General features: G+C 41.6%; 1 protein-coding gene across 10 annotated transcripts in view; it reads left to right on the forward strand.

The window, feature by feature from the left end:
- LOC140556268 (uncharacterized) overlaps window positions 1-20,578 on the forward strand; it is a 99,572-nt gene that overhangs the window by 37,166 nt on the left and 41,828 nt on the right. For 9 of the 10 annotated variants that reach the window (XM_072679967.1, XM_072679966.1, XM_072679973.1 and 6 more), the window contains 4 exons: window positions 12,220-12,339; window positions 12,871-12,957; window positions 16,232-16,390; window positions 18,920-20,272. In XM_072679967.1, the coding sequence (XP_072536068.1) occupies window positions 12,220-12,339; window positions 12,871-12,957; window positions 16,232-16,390; window positions 18,920-20,272 (1,719 nt within the window). Of the gene's footprint in view, window positions 1-11,877; window positions 12,129-12,219; window positions 12,340-12,870; window positions 12,958-16,231; window positions 16,391-18,919; window positions 20,273-20,578 lie in introns of those variants that run through there. The other variant, XM_072679976.1, reaches the window with a different exon arrangement.

Genomic DNA, 20,578 nt, shown 5'->3' on the forward strand with positions numbered 1-20,578 from the left:
AAGGTCTAAACCTTTTTACCAGCTTAAAGGTTCTTCAAAAGTGGTTCAGTGGACCCTTAATTTCGAACAAAGAAAAATGCAGATTATGCCTTTGGTTGCTACGAAAACACCACAAACAACAGTGGTCAGTTTAAGAAGGGTGGGTTTGATGTAGGGGGGAGACTAGTATAAGCAGATGGTTTTACGATTATGTGGCTTCTGTGCTTTCTCATCCTGTGATAAATGATCAAATACGAAATTCACATGAACACTGTGCACAAATTTAATTCAGTCATCCGGTAAATGTTAAACCATCAGCATGACAATTGCAAATGTTACACTGCTGCAAATCAGGAGAGAAGCTACTTAGCCCAGCGTTACCATGGTGGCATTCTGCTCTCCACATAACAAGCTTGAGTCTAGCTGACAGAAACCTCAGACTGTGCGACTACTGTTTTTTCCTTAGTGCTGCTGGATCCACAGCCCACTCACTAGGCTAATCTTTGCTTAGCTAGCTCGGCTACAGATTCACAGAGTACAGAACACACAGAACAGCTGCTGTTATGGACATGAGTGTTGATGACAGAAACTCGGATCTGAGAGGACAAAGCCAAACAACTGGTGTTGGAGTGACTAAAATGGTCAGGTCATGTCTGTCTAGGCTGTCTAGGCTGAGGTAAATTAGCTAGCAAGCTCAAATCACACATGTTTAGCCACATGTCTGAGAGCACAAAGTCAGTAAGTGGGTTTAGGAGTGTTTTTCAACCAGGTTCCAGCACACTTGGCAAACTCGTCATAACTTTGACATATTGTCCTGATTTGGAAATACAGTCATCATTTGTAAATGCCACTGTATAACGGTATTACTGTTATTCAACTGTAATTACTGTTACCGACATTGATTCTACACATTTTGGCGTTTCACTTTTAATTGCACATCGAACTGACAGTTAGCAAATCTAATATAGCCGCTACTGCCCTTCTCCATGTCTTCTCCTCCTCTTGGTGATGGCATGAGCGTGGCTGCTCCAGTAGGGGACTGCGATGAGTGAGCCACTGCGATGGCGCATTGACACTGCGCTGTCTCAGGAGGGACCTGTATTTGGGTCAGCCCGCCCTACTTTAGGCTACTAAGCACGCGCCGGACAGTCCTGCGGCAGATGTGCTTCATCTGCAGCCTCGCTGTCCCTACATCTCCAGGGGAGGAAGGCCACGCTGGGCCTGCGTTCTGCCAGCTGTGCTCTGTGCCTGATGAATGGCTTTCATATTTCTCCGTGATGGCAAATAAATGGACAGAAGCACCAATGACTGACAGACATACATGCTCATAGGTGTGGTAGGGTGGGATATGTATGGGTTGGACGATGTGAAACATGGGCCTTCTGAATAGAACACTGGGTTGAATCTGGGTTGCCTTTTTGTTGTTGGTGACATTAAAATAGCAGGTTCTCTCAGTAGGTGCCATTTAGAGAGCACAAACAGGGCAAAAACCTCGGCTGCAAAAGAGGCTTTTAATTACTTTAGACTTTTCATTAAAGTTGGGTTTGCTGTGATTTAGGTAACTTGGTTAATGAGAACACAAAACACTGCATGATGTGGTTTTACCTTCAGCTGTAATCAGGACCTTGATTTTAAACCTTTAGCTCCAAACATGGCTTTTTCATTCACAACCTCAGTTCATTACCACACAGCAGGTGCAGAAACCTCTGATTGAAGCTACAGTAAGAACAGAAGCGTTCTCTTCAGAGCCGTTCTCCGCTATACTGGATTATTTTCTATGGAATGTAAAAAGATGATGCATTTCCATGGCAGCGCGTCCGTTGGTTAATTCTGAGCTTGTTATTGGCTGTGTTTGTTTTTATGGCACTAATGAGTATGTCTACCATTTTTCTCTGAATGGCTGACGTAGCTAGAAATGTGAACACGGCAAACAGGATTCTGGATCTTCCATAAAAGCTGAAATAAAACATCTAAAGCTTTACTTTTATAAACATTTGATACATCGTGGTACTGCTTAAGTTCTTCATGCTCTAAAACGGTCTGGAAAAGCAAGAGCAGTAATTATCTCAGCAACAATCGGTGGTGCATCGTCTGCAGTACACCAAAGTGCATTAAAAGTGTGTCACCATCATGAATAGTTTATACAAAAGTACAAACGGGCATTTACACGGTCGGCATCACTTTATTTTGACACAGGCTGAATGTGCAAGTAGTGCCAGGTTTGTGCACTTTCTGCTCTACATCCAGTTAAACAGCACTAATTACCACATTGAACATTGCTCTTTAAGTGCTGTCGATGTCCACGATAGACTCTGAAAAGCACAAGATATCATGATACTGCCCACCTCTGTTCAGGAGCACTTTGAGCCTGAGAGTAGATGAAACCCTGTGTGTCCTTCCATCTAAGTGTGTGTGTTTGTATGTGCATGTGCCTGATGTGGTCTCAGATGTGTTCCTGTTTTGCACTTTGACTCTTCCCTGTCAGGCAGCTGAGGCGATGAAGAGGAAGTGTGTGAGAAGGGTGTCATTTACTGAACTGCAGGCTAACAGCAGTGCAGTGGTAGGCAGTAGTAAAGTCCGAGTGTGTTTGGGTCATGGCGAGGAACTGGGCAGGGGAAGAAGAAGATATTATAATGCATGGCGTAAGTGGACAGAAATAGACTGTAGAACCTTTCCGGTTTGAAGGCTATATAGCAACCAAGACCTTTTTTTCCTGTGTTGTCTAGAGCTTGCGACTGAGGTCTCACAGTCATAATGACTGAAATACAATGAAAATAGTTTTAGGAACTTTTACTTTACATTTAACTTTGATTTCTAAACTGTTAAAAATATACTGATAGTGAAATTAAAAACCTTTAAAGAATGTAGGTCCTAACACTACTACTACTTTGTTTCCATGGTTGCAAGATACAGTTCTTACCTTTCAAAAATAGAAATGAAAGAAATCATAGGTTATTGCAGCTAATGGGAATGGTAATATTCAAAAATGTGCACAAATTATATATATATATATATATATATATATATATATATATATATATATATATATATATATATTTAAAAAAACAGGGAGAAACAGACTGATGCATTTCTTAATACTACTCAACAGCTACTATAAGATGCACTTGAAATACATATCTAAAATATTGCTGTAGTGGTATGAATGGTAATGACGCTGAATAAACCTACTCCATGGTCAGGAGAACTTTAAAATGACACTTCTTCTTATGACATTTTCCTGTGACTGATGTGCTACCCTGTCATTTTTTATTTCCATGGTTATGAGATAAATAGTTGTTACCTTTAAAAAAATCATAGAAATTACATGCTGTTGTAGTAAACCGGAACAGTGATATATTTAAAAAAAATGCAGATTTTATAGTTAGGCACATAAATAATACGTTATCTATGAAGTAACAAAAAAACACATTAGAATTTTTTTGTGAATTGATCACTTTTTACCTTTTTTATGTATGTTTTTATGTATTGTAGTTTCATACATTTTATAACATTTTAATTGATATAAATTATATATTATATATAATAAATTTAATACTTAAGCTATTTATAACATACAACCTGGATACATAAATTCCTAATTTTCCTAATTGAAGAATCAACCATGTATTGAAACAGGGTTAAACTTTTCATACATCATGCAACGCTTTTTGGTAGTATATACCGTGCGCATATTAAGAACCGATTCGCCTATTGAGGACTAAACACTATATGCTTGTACGCTGTGCCGGTGTGTATGCTTGTATGAATTCATTTAAAGTAGCGACGGGAGGAGTGACAGTGTGACAGTTCCAGCTGACGAACAGAGCTTGACAGCAGCCTGAGCAGTGGCTGTATCTGTGTTTGTTTGCATGTTTATGTTGGAAGGGTAAGAGACCAGTGGTCAGTCCCTATCCGTTGCTGCCATCTCCACTGCATCTCTGCCTGCAGCGCTGAAGGCTGGTGCTGACAGAAGGTGCCCTTTTCTCACACGTCTAAGAATCTGGATTTGCTCTTTCTGCGGCAGTTGTGAAGACTGTGAGATACAGACAGGAAAATGTTCCTCCATTTCTCTTCGAGGAGTGTTAGAAACTGACAGCTGCCATAATGCTCCTCTGTGTTGGCTTTTCTTGCTCCTGCCCTCAAGTAGAGTGTCCTTAAGCTGAACCCTGGTAAGAATCACACTTTATGCCACATTAACTACATTTCCTTATGAATGCACCTTTCTTTTAACACAGCTGTTTCCTGACAGGTTTTTAACCACAGGGGATTTCCAGGTCCAAAAGGATTTTACAAATCCAAAAGCTTGAATAAAAGAAAATTAGTAACTGGTCTGAGAGTTTAAAAATGAGCAGTTCTAGCAGTGCTAGTGCAGAAATTAAAAAATCGTACTTCTTATAGGTGCATCATTTAAAAAGACCCAAATTCTACATATTAAATTGACCAACTTTCAGCCATTTACAGTAAACCACAGAAGAACTATTTAAATATTTTAAAACAATTAATATAACAAGGCTTTTTTCCAAACTCGACAAAAAATGCTACTTTTAATGACGATAGTCATTAGACTTATTTAACCCCTTCCTGACATGCATCTGTAGTACTTTGTAGAGCTCCATTTTGCTGATATAACCTTCTACAAGCATGATGCATAGCCACACCCCGGCTTCTGGCAACATTCCTATGGAATCCTAGCCTATTCTTTATGGGCAATGGCCTCCAGTTCACTAATATGTATGGATTTGCGAGCTGCAACTGCCTTCTTTAAATCCCACCAAGGATTTTTTTAATGGGGTTCAAGTCAGGCAATCTGACTCACTCCATAATCTTCCAGGACTTCTTCTAAAAGCAAGCCTTGGTGCACTTTGAAGTTTGCTTGGGATCACTGTCCTGTTGGAAGTTCCAATGATGCCCAAGCTTCAGATTCCACAAAGAAGGCATGACTTTTTCACCTAGAGTTTCTTGATACTTCATTAAATCCATCTTGCCCTGCACATGCTGCAGGTTTCCAGTGCCAGAGGAAGCAAAGCAGCCACAGAGCATCACTGAGCCACCACTATGCTTCAGTGTAAACAGGGTGTTCTTTTAAGCATATGCTTCGTTTGGTCCATGGGCTTTAAAAGTTTTATTCAGGACCTTTTGGGGTCTTCGGATCAGCGATATGTCTGGAGGAAGAAGAACAAAGCCTACGCCGAAAAGTACACCCTGTCTACAGTGAAGCATGGCCGTAGCTCGTGATTCTCTTGGGCTTCTTCGCTTCATCTGGTGTGAATAGAGCGAGTCATTATCCGGAGAATACACAGTGGGTCCTGTCGTACCTCATACACATGCTATACAGGCGATGCCCCTTGCCTAAATCACGTAGAACATTTCCTGTAGTGAGAACTTGCCTGACACAGAAAATCTCCAGCTGTGTGCTAAATATGTAAAAGGGCGACTGCTGAAAATCTTCAGAACTCATTCTCCTAAATTCATATGTGAAAAAAGCTTATGACAACACAGAATTCCAGCTTCAAGACTTAAGCTATGCAGTATATTTTTGTGCATTTTTATACATTTTAGTTGTGCAGTTTCAGCATCTTGTTAGCTGAACAAGCCTCATGGCTCCAGTGAAAGGTTTAAGAGGTAAACTCTGGACACCAAACACTTGGCTGCCTCGACTGACCCACTGTATTCGGGGTAAGGGGGAAATTGTACTACTTTGACCCAATCATTACTTTAAGCCTCAGTAAAGCAGCGAGTGTGTATGCTGGAAGTCGATGCAGTGCTGTGAGTGGCCTAGTTTAAGGCTTGGTCTGCCTAAGAGAGTCTGGCTCAGCAGGCCTGAGACGGAGTGGGTGTGGGGTCAGACAAAGGACGCCTCCTTCTCCTCTTGCTCTGCCTTCAGCAGTGATTTACTCTGCCTCTCCTCTCGTCTCCTCTATAACAGGCTGCACGACGCCGTTCCTCACACTCCATTATGTTCTCGTTCAGTCTAGTGGAGTTTATTGCATAACAGCGTCTCGGCCTGAGTTTGTGTCATGGAGAGAAGTCTGTTTTTACCATAGTGCTGAAGGTTTGGGGTACCCAGTGAAGAGGTGAAAAGGCAGATGGGCAGCGTGAGCCAGCATCCCGGCTATTCTCTAACACAAAATGTTGTGGTTCATATTTTTTTAGGCCAGCTTTGCAGAGAACTTTCAAAAACAGAACATCATAGGTATAAATAGTTGGGGTCTGTGTGTCCCTGGAGGGAATGAGTTGTATAGTGAGAGAGAGGATCATTGTTGAAAAAAATAAAGCGGTAAACTGGGCCAAAGAAAGCCAAATATTGCAGTGGTAGATTGTTGGGAGAGTGGGTGTGTGGAGGTGTTATGGTGCTGCCAAACTCCAGGAAAAGACATCCAAAAGTATAGGAATCCCTCCTTGTACTCCAAATAAACCTCATCAGGTGGTTTACTATGCTGCAAATGCTACTATTTTATCTAGAGGTGGGAAATTTTAATGTTATTGGGGTTCATTATAAATAGCATGGATTAGCTGGGTTTATTGGACGTATTGCAGCAAATTTCAGTAGAAATATGTTAAATGATGCGTACTGTATATTGTAAAATTCTCATGTCAGGATATTATGCTACTTTTTGTCTGAATAATGTAAAAAGTTATTTAATTATGATATCTTACGCAAATATTGTTTGTATATAAAGCATGATAGGCCAGTCAGATAGTCCGGGCAACCACCCTTTGTGATTGCCAATTAAAGTGATTGCTCAAGTCACTGGTATTTCCTTCCACACACAGCTGAACTCCTCAAATCCTGAGTAAATTGATAGCCTATATTAGGGGTGTCCAGTCCTATCTGCAAAGGGCCAGAGTTGCCGTTGGTTTTCATTCCATCCAAGCTGCAGTTCATAATTAAGTGTCTGGACTGAGATCAGTTGAGTAAACAAGTGGAATGAGAACCTGCAGCTACACTGGCCTTTTGTGAATAGAATCGGAAACACCCCTGTCCTACATTAATATCACATACATACAAATGAGATAGTTGTTGAGCTGCTCTGGCTGAATGTGGGTGCTGCAGGCAGAGGCAATGGCTGCATGAAAAACCGTTGATCTGGTATAACGTACATTATAGGACATCTTCAGATCACAGCATCAGATTTCAGCCATCAGAGTAAAGCCAGGAAAAACAAGTCAGATCTCAGCTCTCGGATATCATGTGAAACAGGTGGCTTAATGCAGGTTCAGGCAAAACTGTTTCAGAGAAGAAGCGTCAGGCTAATTTGTAACATTTGCTATTTAGCTTGTGAAAAAAGCTCTTGTTTCATGGACAAATTAAAGGTATATTACAATTAGGCTTCAACTCACATGTGCATTGAAATGCTAGGGAGCATCCTAAAATGGTCATAAGCAAAACTGCTTCTTTTTCTAGATATTATTCTTATTCTTATTATAGTAGTGTACTAGTACTAGTAGTTGTAGCGTTAAAGTTATTTTGTAGTTGGTTCTGAACACAACATCAGTAAGTAACAATACCACAGTATTATTCAGTAACTTCATAGACTTAACAGACTTTAAAAGTTAATAATGCTAGCAGCGCTTTTTCTGATGGTAGTTTTTGGGAGACTGTTGATCATGAATCAAATTGTGACCCTAAAAATAAAAGATAATAAAAGCAAACCTCAGAATAGTCAAATATCATGATGAATTTCTGTCACATCACCCATCTGTACTTCCTCATACACCAAAAAAGCAAACCGAAAAGCACCCATTTTTCCTGCAGGTACTGCCAAAATGCACTCTCATCACTCTCCCGCAATGCTCCAGCAAGCCTCCAGCCTTTCTCCAGGCCTCTCTTTATTAGTTTCTTTTCTCTTTTTTTCCAGAGGACTCTCCACAAAAGAGAATGCACTTGAACATGTTAGCCTATTTGTTGGTCAGTTTGTTTGTTTACTGAACTCTGGGCTTTTTGGCCAGAGTTCACTGAGTGGAACACTACATGACCTGGCAGGATTGGCCCAGACACCCACACTAGTTTTTGTTTGTCTCGCTCACACGCTCACTTTTCATTCTTTCTCTCTGTTGCTCAGTTTTTATGAAGCTATTTATTAAGTTATGTATCTACTATCTCCTGAGAGCCCAGAGCTAAGAGTGTTCTGCCTTTTACGTTCATGTGTGACCTTGGTCCTGTTATTCAACCGAGCTATTCACTTCCAGCTTGTCTGTCACTTGTTCACTTCACTGCCGTTTCCCTCCAAGTCCCATCCACAGGAATATCACTGACATTGAAATAACTGAACGTGTTGTTTGCAGTGTAAACAACTACAGAGGTCATCTGAGTTCAGCTACAGTTCAGAATGGTGGAATAAGAGCTCTGTTTCTCCTGTTCTGTGATCAGTTGTTAATGTTAAGTTGTTAATGTTTATTGGACACAGAGAACTATAAAAATAGAATAGAAATAGAAAGTTCTTGCAAAATGATGGAAGGTACTGTATTAAGTTGTTACAAGGGTGATGCTAAGTGGTTGCTGTGGTGCCCCATGTGATTGCGGGTGTTCCTGCTATATTTGTACCATCATGAAATAAGAAGGGTGCACAACCTTTAATGCCCTATTCGTGTCTATGGCAAAAACATTCATAAAAAATCAGTTGCTATGTGAAATCTGTATTTCCAAGCAAAAAGCTTTATGTAAGCCTTTATATGCATCACTCAATCAGATTTATATGTTGAGTTTTATCATATAAATATACACATCCAAGACATGTTCATCCTCCACAAAAACGTATTAATATTATCCTTTTTATTCAGACCTGGGAGTCATCTTCACAATGAAATGTGACAGGGTGGCTACTGTTCTCTATGTGGTCAAGACCCAGACCTTGCAAACATGCGGATCGATTTGAATTTTTTATTTTCATTGCATTAATAGTAGATTTTTTTTTTCCTTAATAGAAAAACTGTTCCCTAACTATTTTGTGTGACGGGGTGGTTGGGTTGAGCCTGACGGACCCTGTCTAACATAAAAAACTACAAATAAACAATGTAAAAGTTGATCGATTCAATACAAATGTCGTGTTGGTCAGAACGGATGTATGAGAATGGCCATGTTCTAATGGAGAATTATTAAAATAATATGTTAAAAGTAAAAAGTGGGATTTTCTCATAGAATGTATATGCCATATCTTAAAAAGTAAAGTCTGCTGAATTGGGTAATAATTCAAACAATAGTGTATATGAATACATATGTAACAGCTATTTAATTATTAGCATTATTTACAAGCTACTATATAATGATTTACTATATAAATGCCATGATGCAATGAAATGGTACTAAACCATCTCTAGCCAGAGCTTGAGGAAGTGTTTTCCATGTCCGTTCTTGCACTAATGCTTTTTACAGACTTTTGCTGATGCTGTAACCATCCTAGCTGTCTTGCTCTTGGCCATGTTATCCCAGACTAGTAGATTACAGCACACCCTGCACCGAGACAGAGCAGACATCAGATACAGTTGCGACTGGGGCTGCTGTAACCCTACAGACTGGCCTGACTGTTGGTCACATCTTCACATGGAACCACTGTCTGATTTGCCTTGTCTCAGAAGCCTTTGCAGACCTGAACACGTCTGGCACTTGGGTGCATCACCGTAATTCACGTCACCAAATAAAGACTCGTTAGGCGGACTCATCGGCATCAAACGGGTCACACACTGCGCTGCTGAGGCGAGCAGCCCGTCAGCTCCTGTCAGTCAGTGGGTTTTTCTCTTGCTGACGTGCCTTAAGCACTGATTGGACACGCGGATTAAAAACGGCCGCATGAGCTCCAGTGCACTGCTTTCGGGCTCTTGGTGCATCTGCCCTCAACAGACTTTGAGAGCCTTTTTTTTCCGAAAAGATGACACGTAACGTCCAGTGCACCAGATGTCTGAGAAAGTTACTTGCTTAGTCAGTACCGCCTGGTGTCTTTGAGGGCTGAGGATGGTTTCAGGCTTTTTCGCTTTGGTTCTTTGGTTCATGTATTTTCATTCATTAAGTAGCAGTAGGGTCACACCTGGGTTTCTATACATCAGGCCTTATTAGCCAACCATTCTTCAGAAGAAAGGTCGTCTTAAAACCCACTTACGTGGTTTTCACAAAGATTCTGACATTCACCAGTGTTTTCCTATTTGGGACTTTTTCATTGGGACTTTCCTCAAGAACAAATTAAAAAAACTCTTAAGAAGATATGATCATCGTTCTCCTTTGTGAATAAGAAATAAGAAGTAAGAAGATGTGATCTTTGACAACCAGAACAATAAAGGGGAATCTCGCTGACGGCACTAATATGTCTGTGCTTTTCCAAACGTCAGAAGAATGTGGTCTTAAGGGAAATGTGAAGCTGATTTAGTGAGCCGTGTTTGTGGCTCTTTCAGCTGTGAGAGCAGACAGGGCTGGAAGGGCAGAGCAGAGGAGGTCAGGTCACAAAAACTCAAAGTGACAGGAGGATGCAGGCTTTCGCCGAGCTTTCATGATCTTAGCAGTGGGCGTTGGGTTGTGGATGGTTGCTTCATGGCTATAATTCGTAGCGTGCTACTGTAAATGCACTAATGTCATTTTAAATGGCTTCAGATTGACAGCTTCCTGGGGCCACTGCATGGCGCAATTGTCTTAACAAACTCATAGTTTGATCCCTGGCGATGCCACAGCCGTCCGTAGCAACTGGCCATCCCTCTTCACTATAACTTAGCACAATGCTTGCCGGAGTTGTCATCTGTTAGCATAGATGTAGCTTAACAGGACAGGTAGTACGTCACTCCGAAAAAAATAACAGTCATTTTCTGCTGGTATTATGATATATATATATATATATATATATATATATATACTGGTCCCCAATAGCAAGAAGACGAAGGCGAATTTATTTACTCTTTTAACAGGCATTCTTTATTTATCTGTTTCCAGTGACTTCATTTGGAGTCTTGAAACGGCTGTGTGTGCTTTGTTGTTCTTCAGTTATCAAATTAACTCAACAGATTACATGTGGTGTTGATGTAAAGTGAAAATTAGTTCACATCCTCTACAAAGAACACACTTCTGCACATTTTAATGACTTTTCCTTTCATTTTAAATAATGAAATAAAGTCTATATTGGATATACATTATATAATATTTATTATATACATAATTTTTTTAAATATGGCATATTTTAGTTTAGGAAATCCACAAATCAGATTGTTTAAACTTTCACATAGGACTGCAAGTCCACCTTGGCCTTTGTTTAAAAACTAATAGAATTGATGCGTGTGAGCATGCTTGACCCTTAAATGAAGATCTTTTGGCTTCCTTTATCATCCCCAGGACATCCAATTTGGGATTATTTATGTGCCTTTGTCATTGTTAAGTCCGTTTCCCTTTCTGTGACCTGTTTTTTAAAACTCTGATTACTCCATCGTCAATGTAATCGGTTGCTAATAGATTACTGCTAGTATCCTTCTAGACGGCCCCTGTAGCATCCTTGCCAGCTAACTCGGAACTTCGTTTCGTCAGCTCCCCAGAATTCTCATACACTGGGACGGGCTGCATAATGACTGCTTGAATCTGCTTTTAATCTGTGGCCAATTCTCACCAACAGCAAGCCTGACCGGAGGTCCCAGCAGCTCTGTCTGGGTTTTTGGGGGACCCGTGGTGCCCGTAGTGACTGGGGGTGTCGTTCTGTCGACTCCTCTCACTGTCACCCTCGTTAAGCCCTCTGGCCCGCCATGGGAGGGAGAGCGAGATGAAGGGAGAGGGAGACAGAGAGAGAAAGACGGACACAGAGAGAGGAAGGGAGGGTGAGAGAGAGAGAGAGAGAGAGAGAGAGAGAGAGAGGGAGGTTTGTGGGAGGGTTGCGTCTCCCCCGCTGCGGCCAGAGCAGCCACTTCAGATCAGGCGGCAGGCCCGCGTCCAGTCAGCAGGTTCCCCGCCGAGACGGGACGGGACGGTGGGCTCAGACTGTGCCAGCCACACACACACACAAACACACAAACGCACACGCATGCACAGACAGAGACGCCTCTCAGGCCTCTGCTCCGCCACACACACGCACACACTCGGGAGCGCAGGGAGCTCGCAGGACGCCTTGCCATCGGAGCTTTGCTGTGTTTTGTTTGTTAACTGAAGTATGCAGGGGATTAGACTTTACTCTGTAACTGGGTTGAAGGTGAGTCTGTGGCATAGCTTCTGTAAAGTGCTGTAAACTGTTGAAACGAGGTGTTTGCTGTGAAGGAACTGATCTTTGCCTCTTGTTCCAGGCACTGTAGGTCCACCAGTGGCACCAGGGGGACAGATTTCAGTGTCGTACCCAGAGCCGCAGGGGGACGTGTGGCCACGTCAGGCAGATCAGCAGGCCTTCATCTCAGACTTTCTGCCAGGTGAGAGCTTCTTGGATCTTGGGTACAATGTAAGCCAGGCAGTGAAGCCAGGCAGTGAAGCCATGCTGACTGCTGCTAGGCTACATGCAATATAATAATGGTAAATGAATCCATGGTGTCAGCAGATCAGTTATTTTCAGACCTTCATTTATCTTCCAGCTTGATTGAAGTGTGTTCTTGTTAACGGTAGACTGCATTGGAAATCACTTCCGTAAGTGTGATTAAAATATTTCGTTTAGAGTTGCACAAGCACCCCCCCCCCCTTTTTTTTTTTTTTGCATTTCAATTTTCTAGGAGTGCTTGTTACAGGTTGCTGGTGGCTGTGCGTGCCATCCCTGTCTCTCTTTGTCTCTCTGTCTTGGGTTTTTCCCTTCTCTTTCGGTCCATCGTCTTTCCTCTGGGTCTCTGAAACACACACACATAAACAAAAGCTTTCCCTTTGTAACTCTCTCTCTCTCTCTCTCTCTCTCTCTCTCTCTCTCTCTCTCTCTCTCACTCCCTCACACTCTCTCTCACTCCTTCTTGCTTCAGGCTCTATGGCTGGTTTCCCTGATCAGTGGGGTGCACAGCCCCACCCCTCCCAGATGATGGACAGTGGCTTGATGGGACCTTTCTCAGGTTAATATCTTTACTCTTCTGATGTCACTCTCTTTCTGTCTAGCTGTCTAAGTCAAAACTTTGGGTAGCAGCAGTGCTAGCCACGCTCATATTGGTCCACTACCTGACAAACATACTGTAATGGATGTGAAAAACAATTACTGGAGACATCGCTGTTGTCACATATTAATTGAGTGTTGTCATCACTGACAGCTTGTTTTGCCTGGATAACTGAAATTGGGTTATGTGTATAATGCCACATCACACTAAAACCTTGTATCATCATTTTTTTTTTTTTGTCTTTTTACACTGACTTCCTTTAGAAGTTAAGAAGATTTCCTTCTTCTGTAAGATTGACATTTGAGACACAAGGTTTCTGTGAGGCAGCAGCAATTACTGTGGGACCGTATACTACCTTGCCACCATGAACATCTCCACTGACCTAATTTAAAATGCTTGAAAGCTTTGTTTTTCTTCCCCAGTAAAGTTGTTGTTTGAAGATAAGCCTGTTTAATTCCATGGGATAAAGAGGGATGTGTGTATCTGGATATACCTTAGGACCTTTCACAACTCTCTCCATTGACCTAATCCAAAGACACCCTTAAAATGATCTTGGTGCATAAACACAGTGTACAGCTTTGCAGATTGACCGATCGGTCAAGTTCAGATCAGGCCAGTTAGGTTTACCATCTGATTCATACAAATGCAAGCATGAATGTAGCATTTCAGAGACATACAAACAAAGAAAAACCCACAGGCCAAATGCTTGGCTGTCTAATTTCTTGTAAATGAACACTACAGTGTATCGTATTATAACATATTGTGTATTGTCATATAGTGACTAGCATGTTAGCTTGGGGCTAACGAAGATTATCAGCACTACTTTTGTTTGAAATAGCATACTTTGTAAAATTTTAATAAAAGTAAGGCACGTTTTAGCCAGTCCTTATTTTTACTGCATTAAAAAATTTATTGTAAGACGTCACCACTATATCATATTAAATCAAATTCAGTCATAAGATCCCTACTAGTTTCCCAGATTGCACACATAGATAAAATTCAATTATAAGTTAGGTGGCTGTTTTGCAATATTATACATCTGTTTTTTGTTTTGGCCTTTTGTACGTACAGTATGTTGTTCATAGCTTTTAACGCTTCTGTAGATACAGCTAAAGTTAAAAACCTGGTGCGTTCACTCTTCCATCTCAGTGATGACATTTAGAAAAGTACACCTTTCCCTGAGACTAACGACCCGTTTTAACGTCCTTTTAAAGAAGTCATCTTCATTAGCTGAATCAAATGGCCCTCTTATCTCTGCACGCTGCTCTCTGAAAGTGACTGTCCGTAAATCTTGGTTCAAATGCGACTCCTGAGACACGGCGGAGTGAACAGATTGAAAACAGCTCACTTTGCTGAGGTGATGAGTCATCCTCACATCAACATTCACATCAGGTCTAATGGTTCAGACGTTCTTCCCTCTGCTATTTCATCTGGCTGTCAGTGGATCTTATATAATAGATAATGTATGTATTATGTGTGCTCTCATTTCAGAATGCTTTAAGGGGCAGTTTAGCAATTTCTAAATTAAGGAATGTATTATTCATTTAGAGAATAACTGATCCAATGCTGAGTCTGGTCAGCTGCCATTTCTCTTACTTGAAAGTAATGGCATATGTAGAAATACTTCTGTTTAATGGCAAAATCTTTATTTGAACAATATTGGGAGATGAAGGTAGTATAACTAAACCAATAAACCTGGAGACATGTATTTTAATAATTTATACATTTTTAAATTGAATGAATAGAAATGCAGTTTTGTTTGAAGAAAACACACCACCACACACACCACCACGCCCCATCTATTACTACCTGAAATGCCTAAAAGTAAAATCAGTAAAATCAGGTGCAGCACATCAGCTGCAGATTATTAGAACATGGCTAAAGAGAATTCTGGGGGAGCCGGTCTTATTTAAACCTCAGACATTTCGTTTGGTTTGCTCTTGATTAGTACAGTGAGTGTTATTACCGTGGTGAAATCCAAAGAGCTTTCTGAGGGTTTCAGATGCTTACCAGTCTGAAAAGGTATTTACAGGGTTCATACGGTCCTGGAAAACCTGAAAAGTCATGGAATATAAACATGCTAAAATCCAGTACTGAGTAGCCCTAAAAATAACATAATTGAAAAAAGTACTTAAAAGTCATGGAAAATATTGTAATGAACTCCTGTCAACATTTTACATAATAATATAAAACGCAAACCTTTATAGTAGCATGTTTTTCACATGACCAATCGCTGCCCGTATTTCATATGACCATGCACAGATTTGGCCATGGTATCATGAACATGCATTATGTTGTTAACTAGCTAGCCTGGACAGTCTTTCAGCTATTAGCGTGTAAACATCCCTGTAAACAAATTACATGGTCCTGGAATGTTTGTTTTGTGATACTTGAAAACTCATGGAAAGTCCTTGAATTTGAAATTGGTCAAAGTGTATGAACCCTGTATTTAAAAGATCTCAGAGCAATTAGAAATGAGCTGTTCCGCTGTCCACAAAATTTACAAGTGGAGAACATTTTACTTCTAACTGCCAACATGACCAGGTCAGGCCTACTCTATTCCTTATATTTTACAACTTATTTTAAAAGATCTTTCTTCAGTTTTGTGTGTTCATATGTTTAAATAAGATTTTCCAAAAAATTGTTTATTTTCATATGTCTTGGAATTCAAATCAAATCAAATTATTTGACAAATTATTTAACGGTTGTATTAGTTATTAGTAAAAAGACAAGAAATCAACAATATAAGAAGACATAAATACCTAAGCCAAAGGTGACAGTGGCAAGGAAAAACTCCCTCAAAGGAAGAAATCTCAGAGGAGCCAAGACTCACAAGGGGACCCTCTGTCCTCTGGACAGAACTATTTATAAATTACTAATAAAAGGCACCAAACCACCAGGACTGTTTTACTGCTAAGGTGTGCTATTATAAGAGTCCGTTTAGATTTTAACATGGTCATTGGACAGGTATCAGTTGGTCTGGCATGGTGGTGGGGGAGCGTGGTGGTCAGACTTGTGGCTGGCCGCTGGTCTGATGCAGGTAGAGGGGGATCCCAGCTGTCAGCCTTCTAAAAGGTCGGCTCAGATGAGTGGACGGCCATTTACTATTGGCTTTCAGAAGGTTTTCGATTGTTGTTAAGTTACTTTGTTGCCAACTGAATTGAGGGAAATTTCAAGCACTAAAACACACTCTCTATATACTCTAATGGCCTTGATCCTGAATGTGTGCCCACAGGTTTCTCTCAGCCTACAATAGGGATTGGAATGAAATTGGACGTTGGAGTGGCACCACTCCAGTCAGAAAAACCTTCAAGCATCGCAGACACTCAGAAACCTCCATCACTGGCCACAGAGGCACCTACCATGCCCAAGAGCCCTATGGACTTTTCTGCAGGTAGAGGAGAAAGACAATTTCCACACACATGCACAGATGCTGACCGCTCACCACACACTCCTTCTGCATCACATCTGATAGATACTGATTCAGACTGATGTTCGACCTCCATGTCTTTATGATAATATGACTTTATGTGTGTGACAAGTGAATATTATGACCCTGCCATCTGCCAAATAGTGTTTGCGGCAGATTCTCTAGCCCTAATATGCGGTCATTTCCCCCCAGTGCTCCCCCAGCTGCACTGATGAGGTTTGGATTTTACAGGGGATTATGGGATTACAGCAGGAGACCCCCCTGTCAGGCTTATCTTTTGAACAAATCCGGCTACATCAGACAGAGGACACATGCAGTGACCTCGCTTTGCCACTATGGGGCACTATAATCAGACACAGACAGGAACACTGTTCAGGCTTCATGTATACATCAGCTTCTCGTCGGTGTCCATGATTTTCTAATGTACCATCCATCTCAGGTTCCCAGGGGCCATTAATGGTCACATCTGCGTGGCATGGTGCAGTACAGCTGAGGTCCAGTGTTGTGACATGGTTGGTGGTGTTGCTGGTTCAAATGCTGATCATCTATGGTTGGTGAACGATGGAGAATATTCAGCAAGCATGTGAAGTAGTCAGCACATGAGGGCCAAATGGAGGCCATAAAGTCACGCTTGACTCTTTTGCAGGCCTAAGAACGCTTGATAGAAGTGTAAAAGCTCATGATTACCACTGAAATTTGCACACCACCATGTAATTTCACTTGTTTAAAACCATATTTGATATTATGAGCTTAATTTTCTGTTTACTTTCTGCAAAAAACACACTCAGTAAAATGAAAATGTGTGCGATATTATCTGCCCAGCCGCATGTTTGTCAGACAGACCTTTTGTGCTAAAAACTCGGAGTCACATAATTTCCTTCAAAAAACTTAAAATAAAAAATAAGTTTTATAATTTCTGTCACTAATTCTTCACTGTTCACTTCTGTAAAATTCCTATAATATACCGAACAGGGCATCCTGTGCTTTTATTGTTTTTAAACATTTAGGTGGGAGATCCTGTTTTTTTTTTCTTTTCTTTACTGTATAGCAGAACTTTACGTTCACAAAGACTCTACAGCCTTTTCTGTACATGTCTGAAAAGTTTTTTTTTTTAATACCTCCCATTTACTCATCGGTCCAAAATACTTCTCCACTGTGCCAGTTTTTCTTTTTTTTTTTCACGCATCCCAAACTGCACACTTTTGCACTTTACCTACTTCACTAATGAATGCATTTTAGACTATTTTATCATATTGTGATAAATTTTATTATTGTGATAACAATATGCTTTTCTAAGCATACCGAGGATACTGGTAGTGCTTAATAAACACTGATCAGCTGCAGGTTTCCTTACCAACATTTAATTAGACTGGTTTATTTAGATGAAGAGCAGCAGATGTTGAATAAAAATCACTCACTATTCAGTACGGGAGAGTATCTGAATAGTAGTTTTCGCTACTGATGTTTTTAGTCTGTGATTACATGTATCGTGATAAATATTGTGTATCATGTCAAAAAGTCTTATTGTTCAGTATTGTGATATAGTATTTTCACCTTATCGCCCAGCCCTAAGTGGTAGTACACAATTTCTATGGACTATTTAGTAAGCTTGTGTGCGGGATGTTTTGGGATGCAGAATTGGAGTTTGTTGTAGGAAGCTCATGAGCGAAGTCTGTTGCATGATACAGAATTAAAATTAAAAGCATAAATACAATTTTAGTTTTCTTTTTCCACGAAAAAATTAATTAAAATTAAAAAAAGTTAATACAAATGCAATACATAAAGCTGTGAGCTTTTTATCAAGGCCAGAGATGTTCATAACAAGTTTGGTTTATATGTCCCACAATACATTGCGCTGATGTCCTCTCTCTCACCCAGTCCCTGCCATGAGAACAAATCTGTCTATCATTTGTCTGTGTGTATCATTTATCAAAAAGACAGGCCCACAGGGAAGCATGTTCCCTCCATATCCTCTTGACATTAAAGAGTGGATTTGAACTTTTCAGGGCGAAGATAACTAGGTCAGTCTAGCGTAGCATCCAGTGGCCAATTTGTTCTGCATGGAGAACAGAGATAGAACTGCATTATGTCCATGTTATGGAAAACCATCTTCTTCGTGCACAATGCAGTAAAGAATGAAAGCGTACAAGTAAACAGGCTCATTATTGGGCAGTTGTGGCAGTACAGACATGTTGCGCAATGGAGCACTGTTTATCTCACTGTTGAATTGTAGTGTTTCTGCTGCATATGTACAGATCTTACATATTTCAGAATGAAATCATGCTTTTAGAACAAAAACAAGAGCTGAATAGTTCACTCCTAGACATTGAACAGTGTTTAATTAATGATTTTATGCTCAAATTTTCTTGTCTTGTTCACAATACATTTAAAGCATGCAACGCATTACTTACTATAAGTATGAGATAGTATGAGATGAGAATTGAAAGGAAGTGAGTGTATCCCTCTAACCTTTATTCCCTGTTTGCCTATGAGGTGTCTCTGCTGACCACTGGCCAGATGATGCTGGCATTCCCTCTGACCTGCCCTTCACTCCCAGTGTTTCAACGGTGATCAGTCGCCATGCAAGCCACCTGACAACCAGTGAGAGCCCTCAAGACGCCCCTGACAACCAGTGGGCCCACAGAGATAGCGGTCTGGGGGAAGGCGATGAGCGAGAAAATGAGAGTTCTGATCGTAAAAAAGAGAAGAAGAAGAAGAAAAGGAGGCCCAAGGAAGACATCTGGGACCCAATGGAAAGTAAGAGTCCCCTTGAAATGCAGGGCGAGAACATCTCTCTGCCTGAGGCCTCCCATCATCCGTCACCACGCAAGGAACGGGACCGTGAGGTGGGCTGGGACCGTGAGGACATCGTCCGGGGCGGAGGAAGGATCAAGAAGGGGAAAAGCCGCAAGAAGATCCCAGAAGAGTGGGCGATCCATGCAGAGCCCTTTGTGCCTGCCTCAGCCTCCATGTCGCAGGACTTCGGAGCAGAATTAACAGCTTCTCCACTGGGCCAGGATCTGGTCTGCATCACAGAGGATTATCCTGATGGGTCCGTCATGCCATCATTACTGACCCAAGATCTTCTTTCGTTGACAGCTACTTCCCCACCGGTTCTGCTGGACCTCAGCCCTGCGGCTCTCTCGGCAACGTCTCCCAGTCAGGCACCAGGTTTTTCACCCACGGGTCCCTTGTCTGTCACCTCTGGCTTTCAGGATTTGCTTATGGAAACTGACAGTGTTGATCTGGGTAACACCAAAGATTCATTTGCCCTCACTGCCGCACTAGGTAAAGCTGACCCTCTTGCTCCCTCAATGAATGATGCCCAGGGCTTTGTGTCTGGTGGGGGACCCTTTGAGGAAGCTGTGTTTGAGGAGGAGCCCTCTTTCGTCAGCCCAGCTGTGAGGACCCATGTTTTGGCTGATGCCCCTTTGGTTGACCCCTTGATGTCCACTCCTGGTAATTCTGCTTTTGGGTCATCTATGGAAGCCTTGATCTCGGCTCCACCATTTTCCCCATCTGGAACTGCCTGGTCTGTCAATGACTCGCACCTGAGCAACCACAGTGAGCCCTTCGGCATCACTAGCATGGAAGGCGTCGCCTATGAGGCTCCAGGGCCTGTGCCAGAAGCCGCACCGTTACCTTCTCCAAGAGGCAAAGCAGCAAAAGAGCACAAATCAAAGCAGAGCAGGAAGTCCCGCTCATCCTCATCGAAGAGCCCTACATCACCTGATGCAAAACTACCCTCTCCACAAAACTCTGGTTTGAACCCTGCTGCCCCACCATTCTTCCCTAGCTTTGCTGAACCCCAGGAGCATGCGGTGGCTCTGCCTGCCATGCTGGAAGGTTTGTTTTTGGAGTGTTCGATATGGATCCACTCATTGCATGACTGTGTGGATCCCAAGCCTGGGCTTGGCTGCGTTGGGCTTGGGTGATTAGGCTCTTTATCTCGTCACTAACAAATCTGTTCCCCAACTGGACGCCCCATTACCAGGCTCCATTCAAAGTTGGCTAGATTGGTTTGGCTTGGGTGTTTCAAAAGTGCATCGCTGACGAGCGAAGCTCTGTATGTATGTAGGGCAAGGCTGTCCCCATTAACCATGTGTGATTCAGGGTGTACAATACTAATGGAATGCCTTTTGGTTTGCAGTG

This window comes from Salminus brasiliensis, chromosome 5, assembly GCF_030463535.1.
Source record: "Salminus brasiliensis chromosome 5, fSalBra1.hap2, whole genome shotgun sequence".
Lineage (NCBI taxonomy): Eukaryota > Metazoa > Chordata > Actinopteri > Characiformes > Bryconidae > Salminus > Salminus brasiliensis.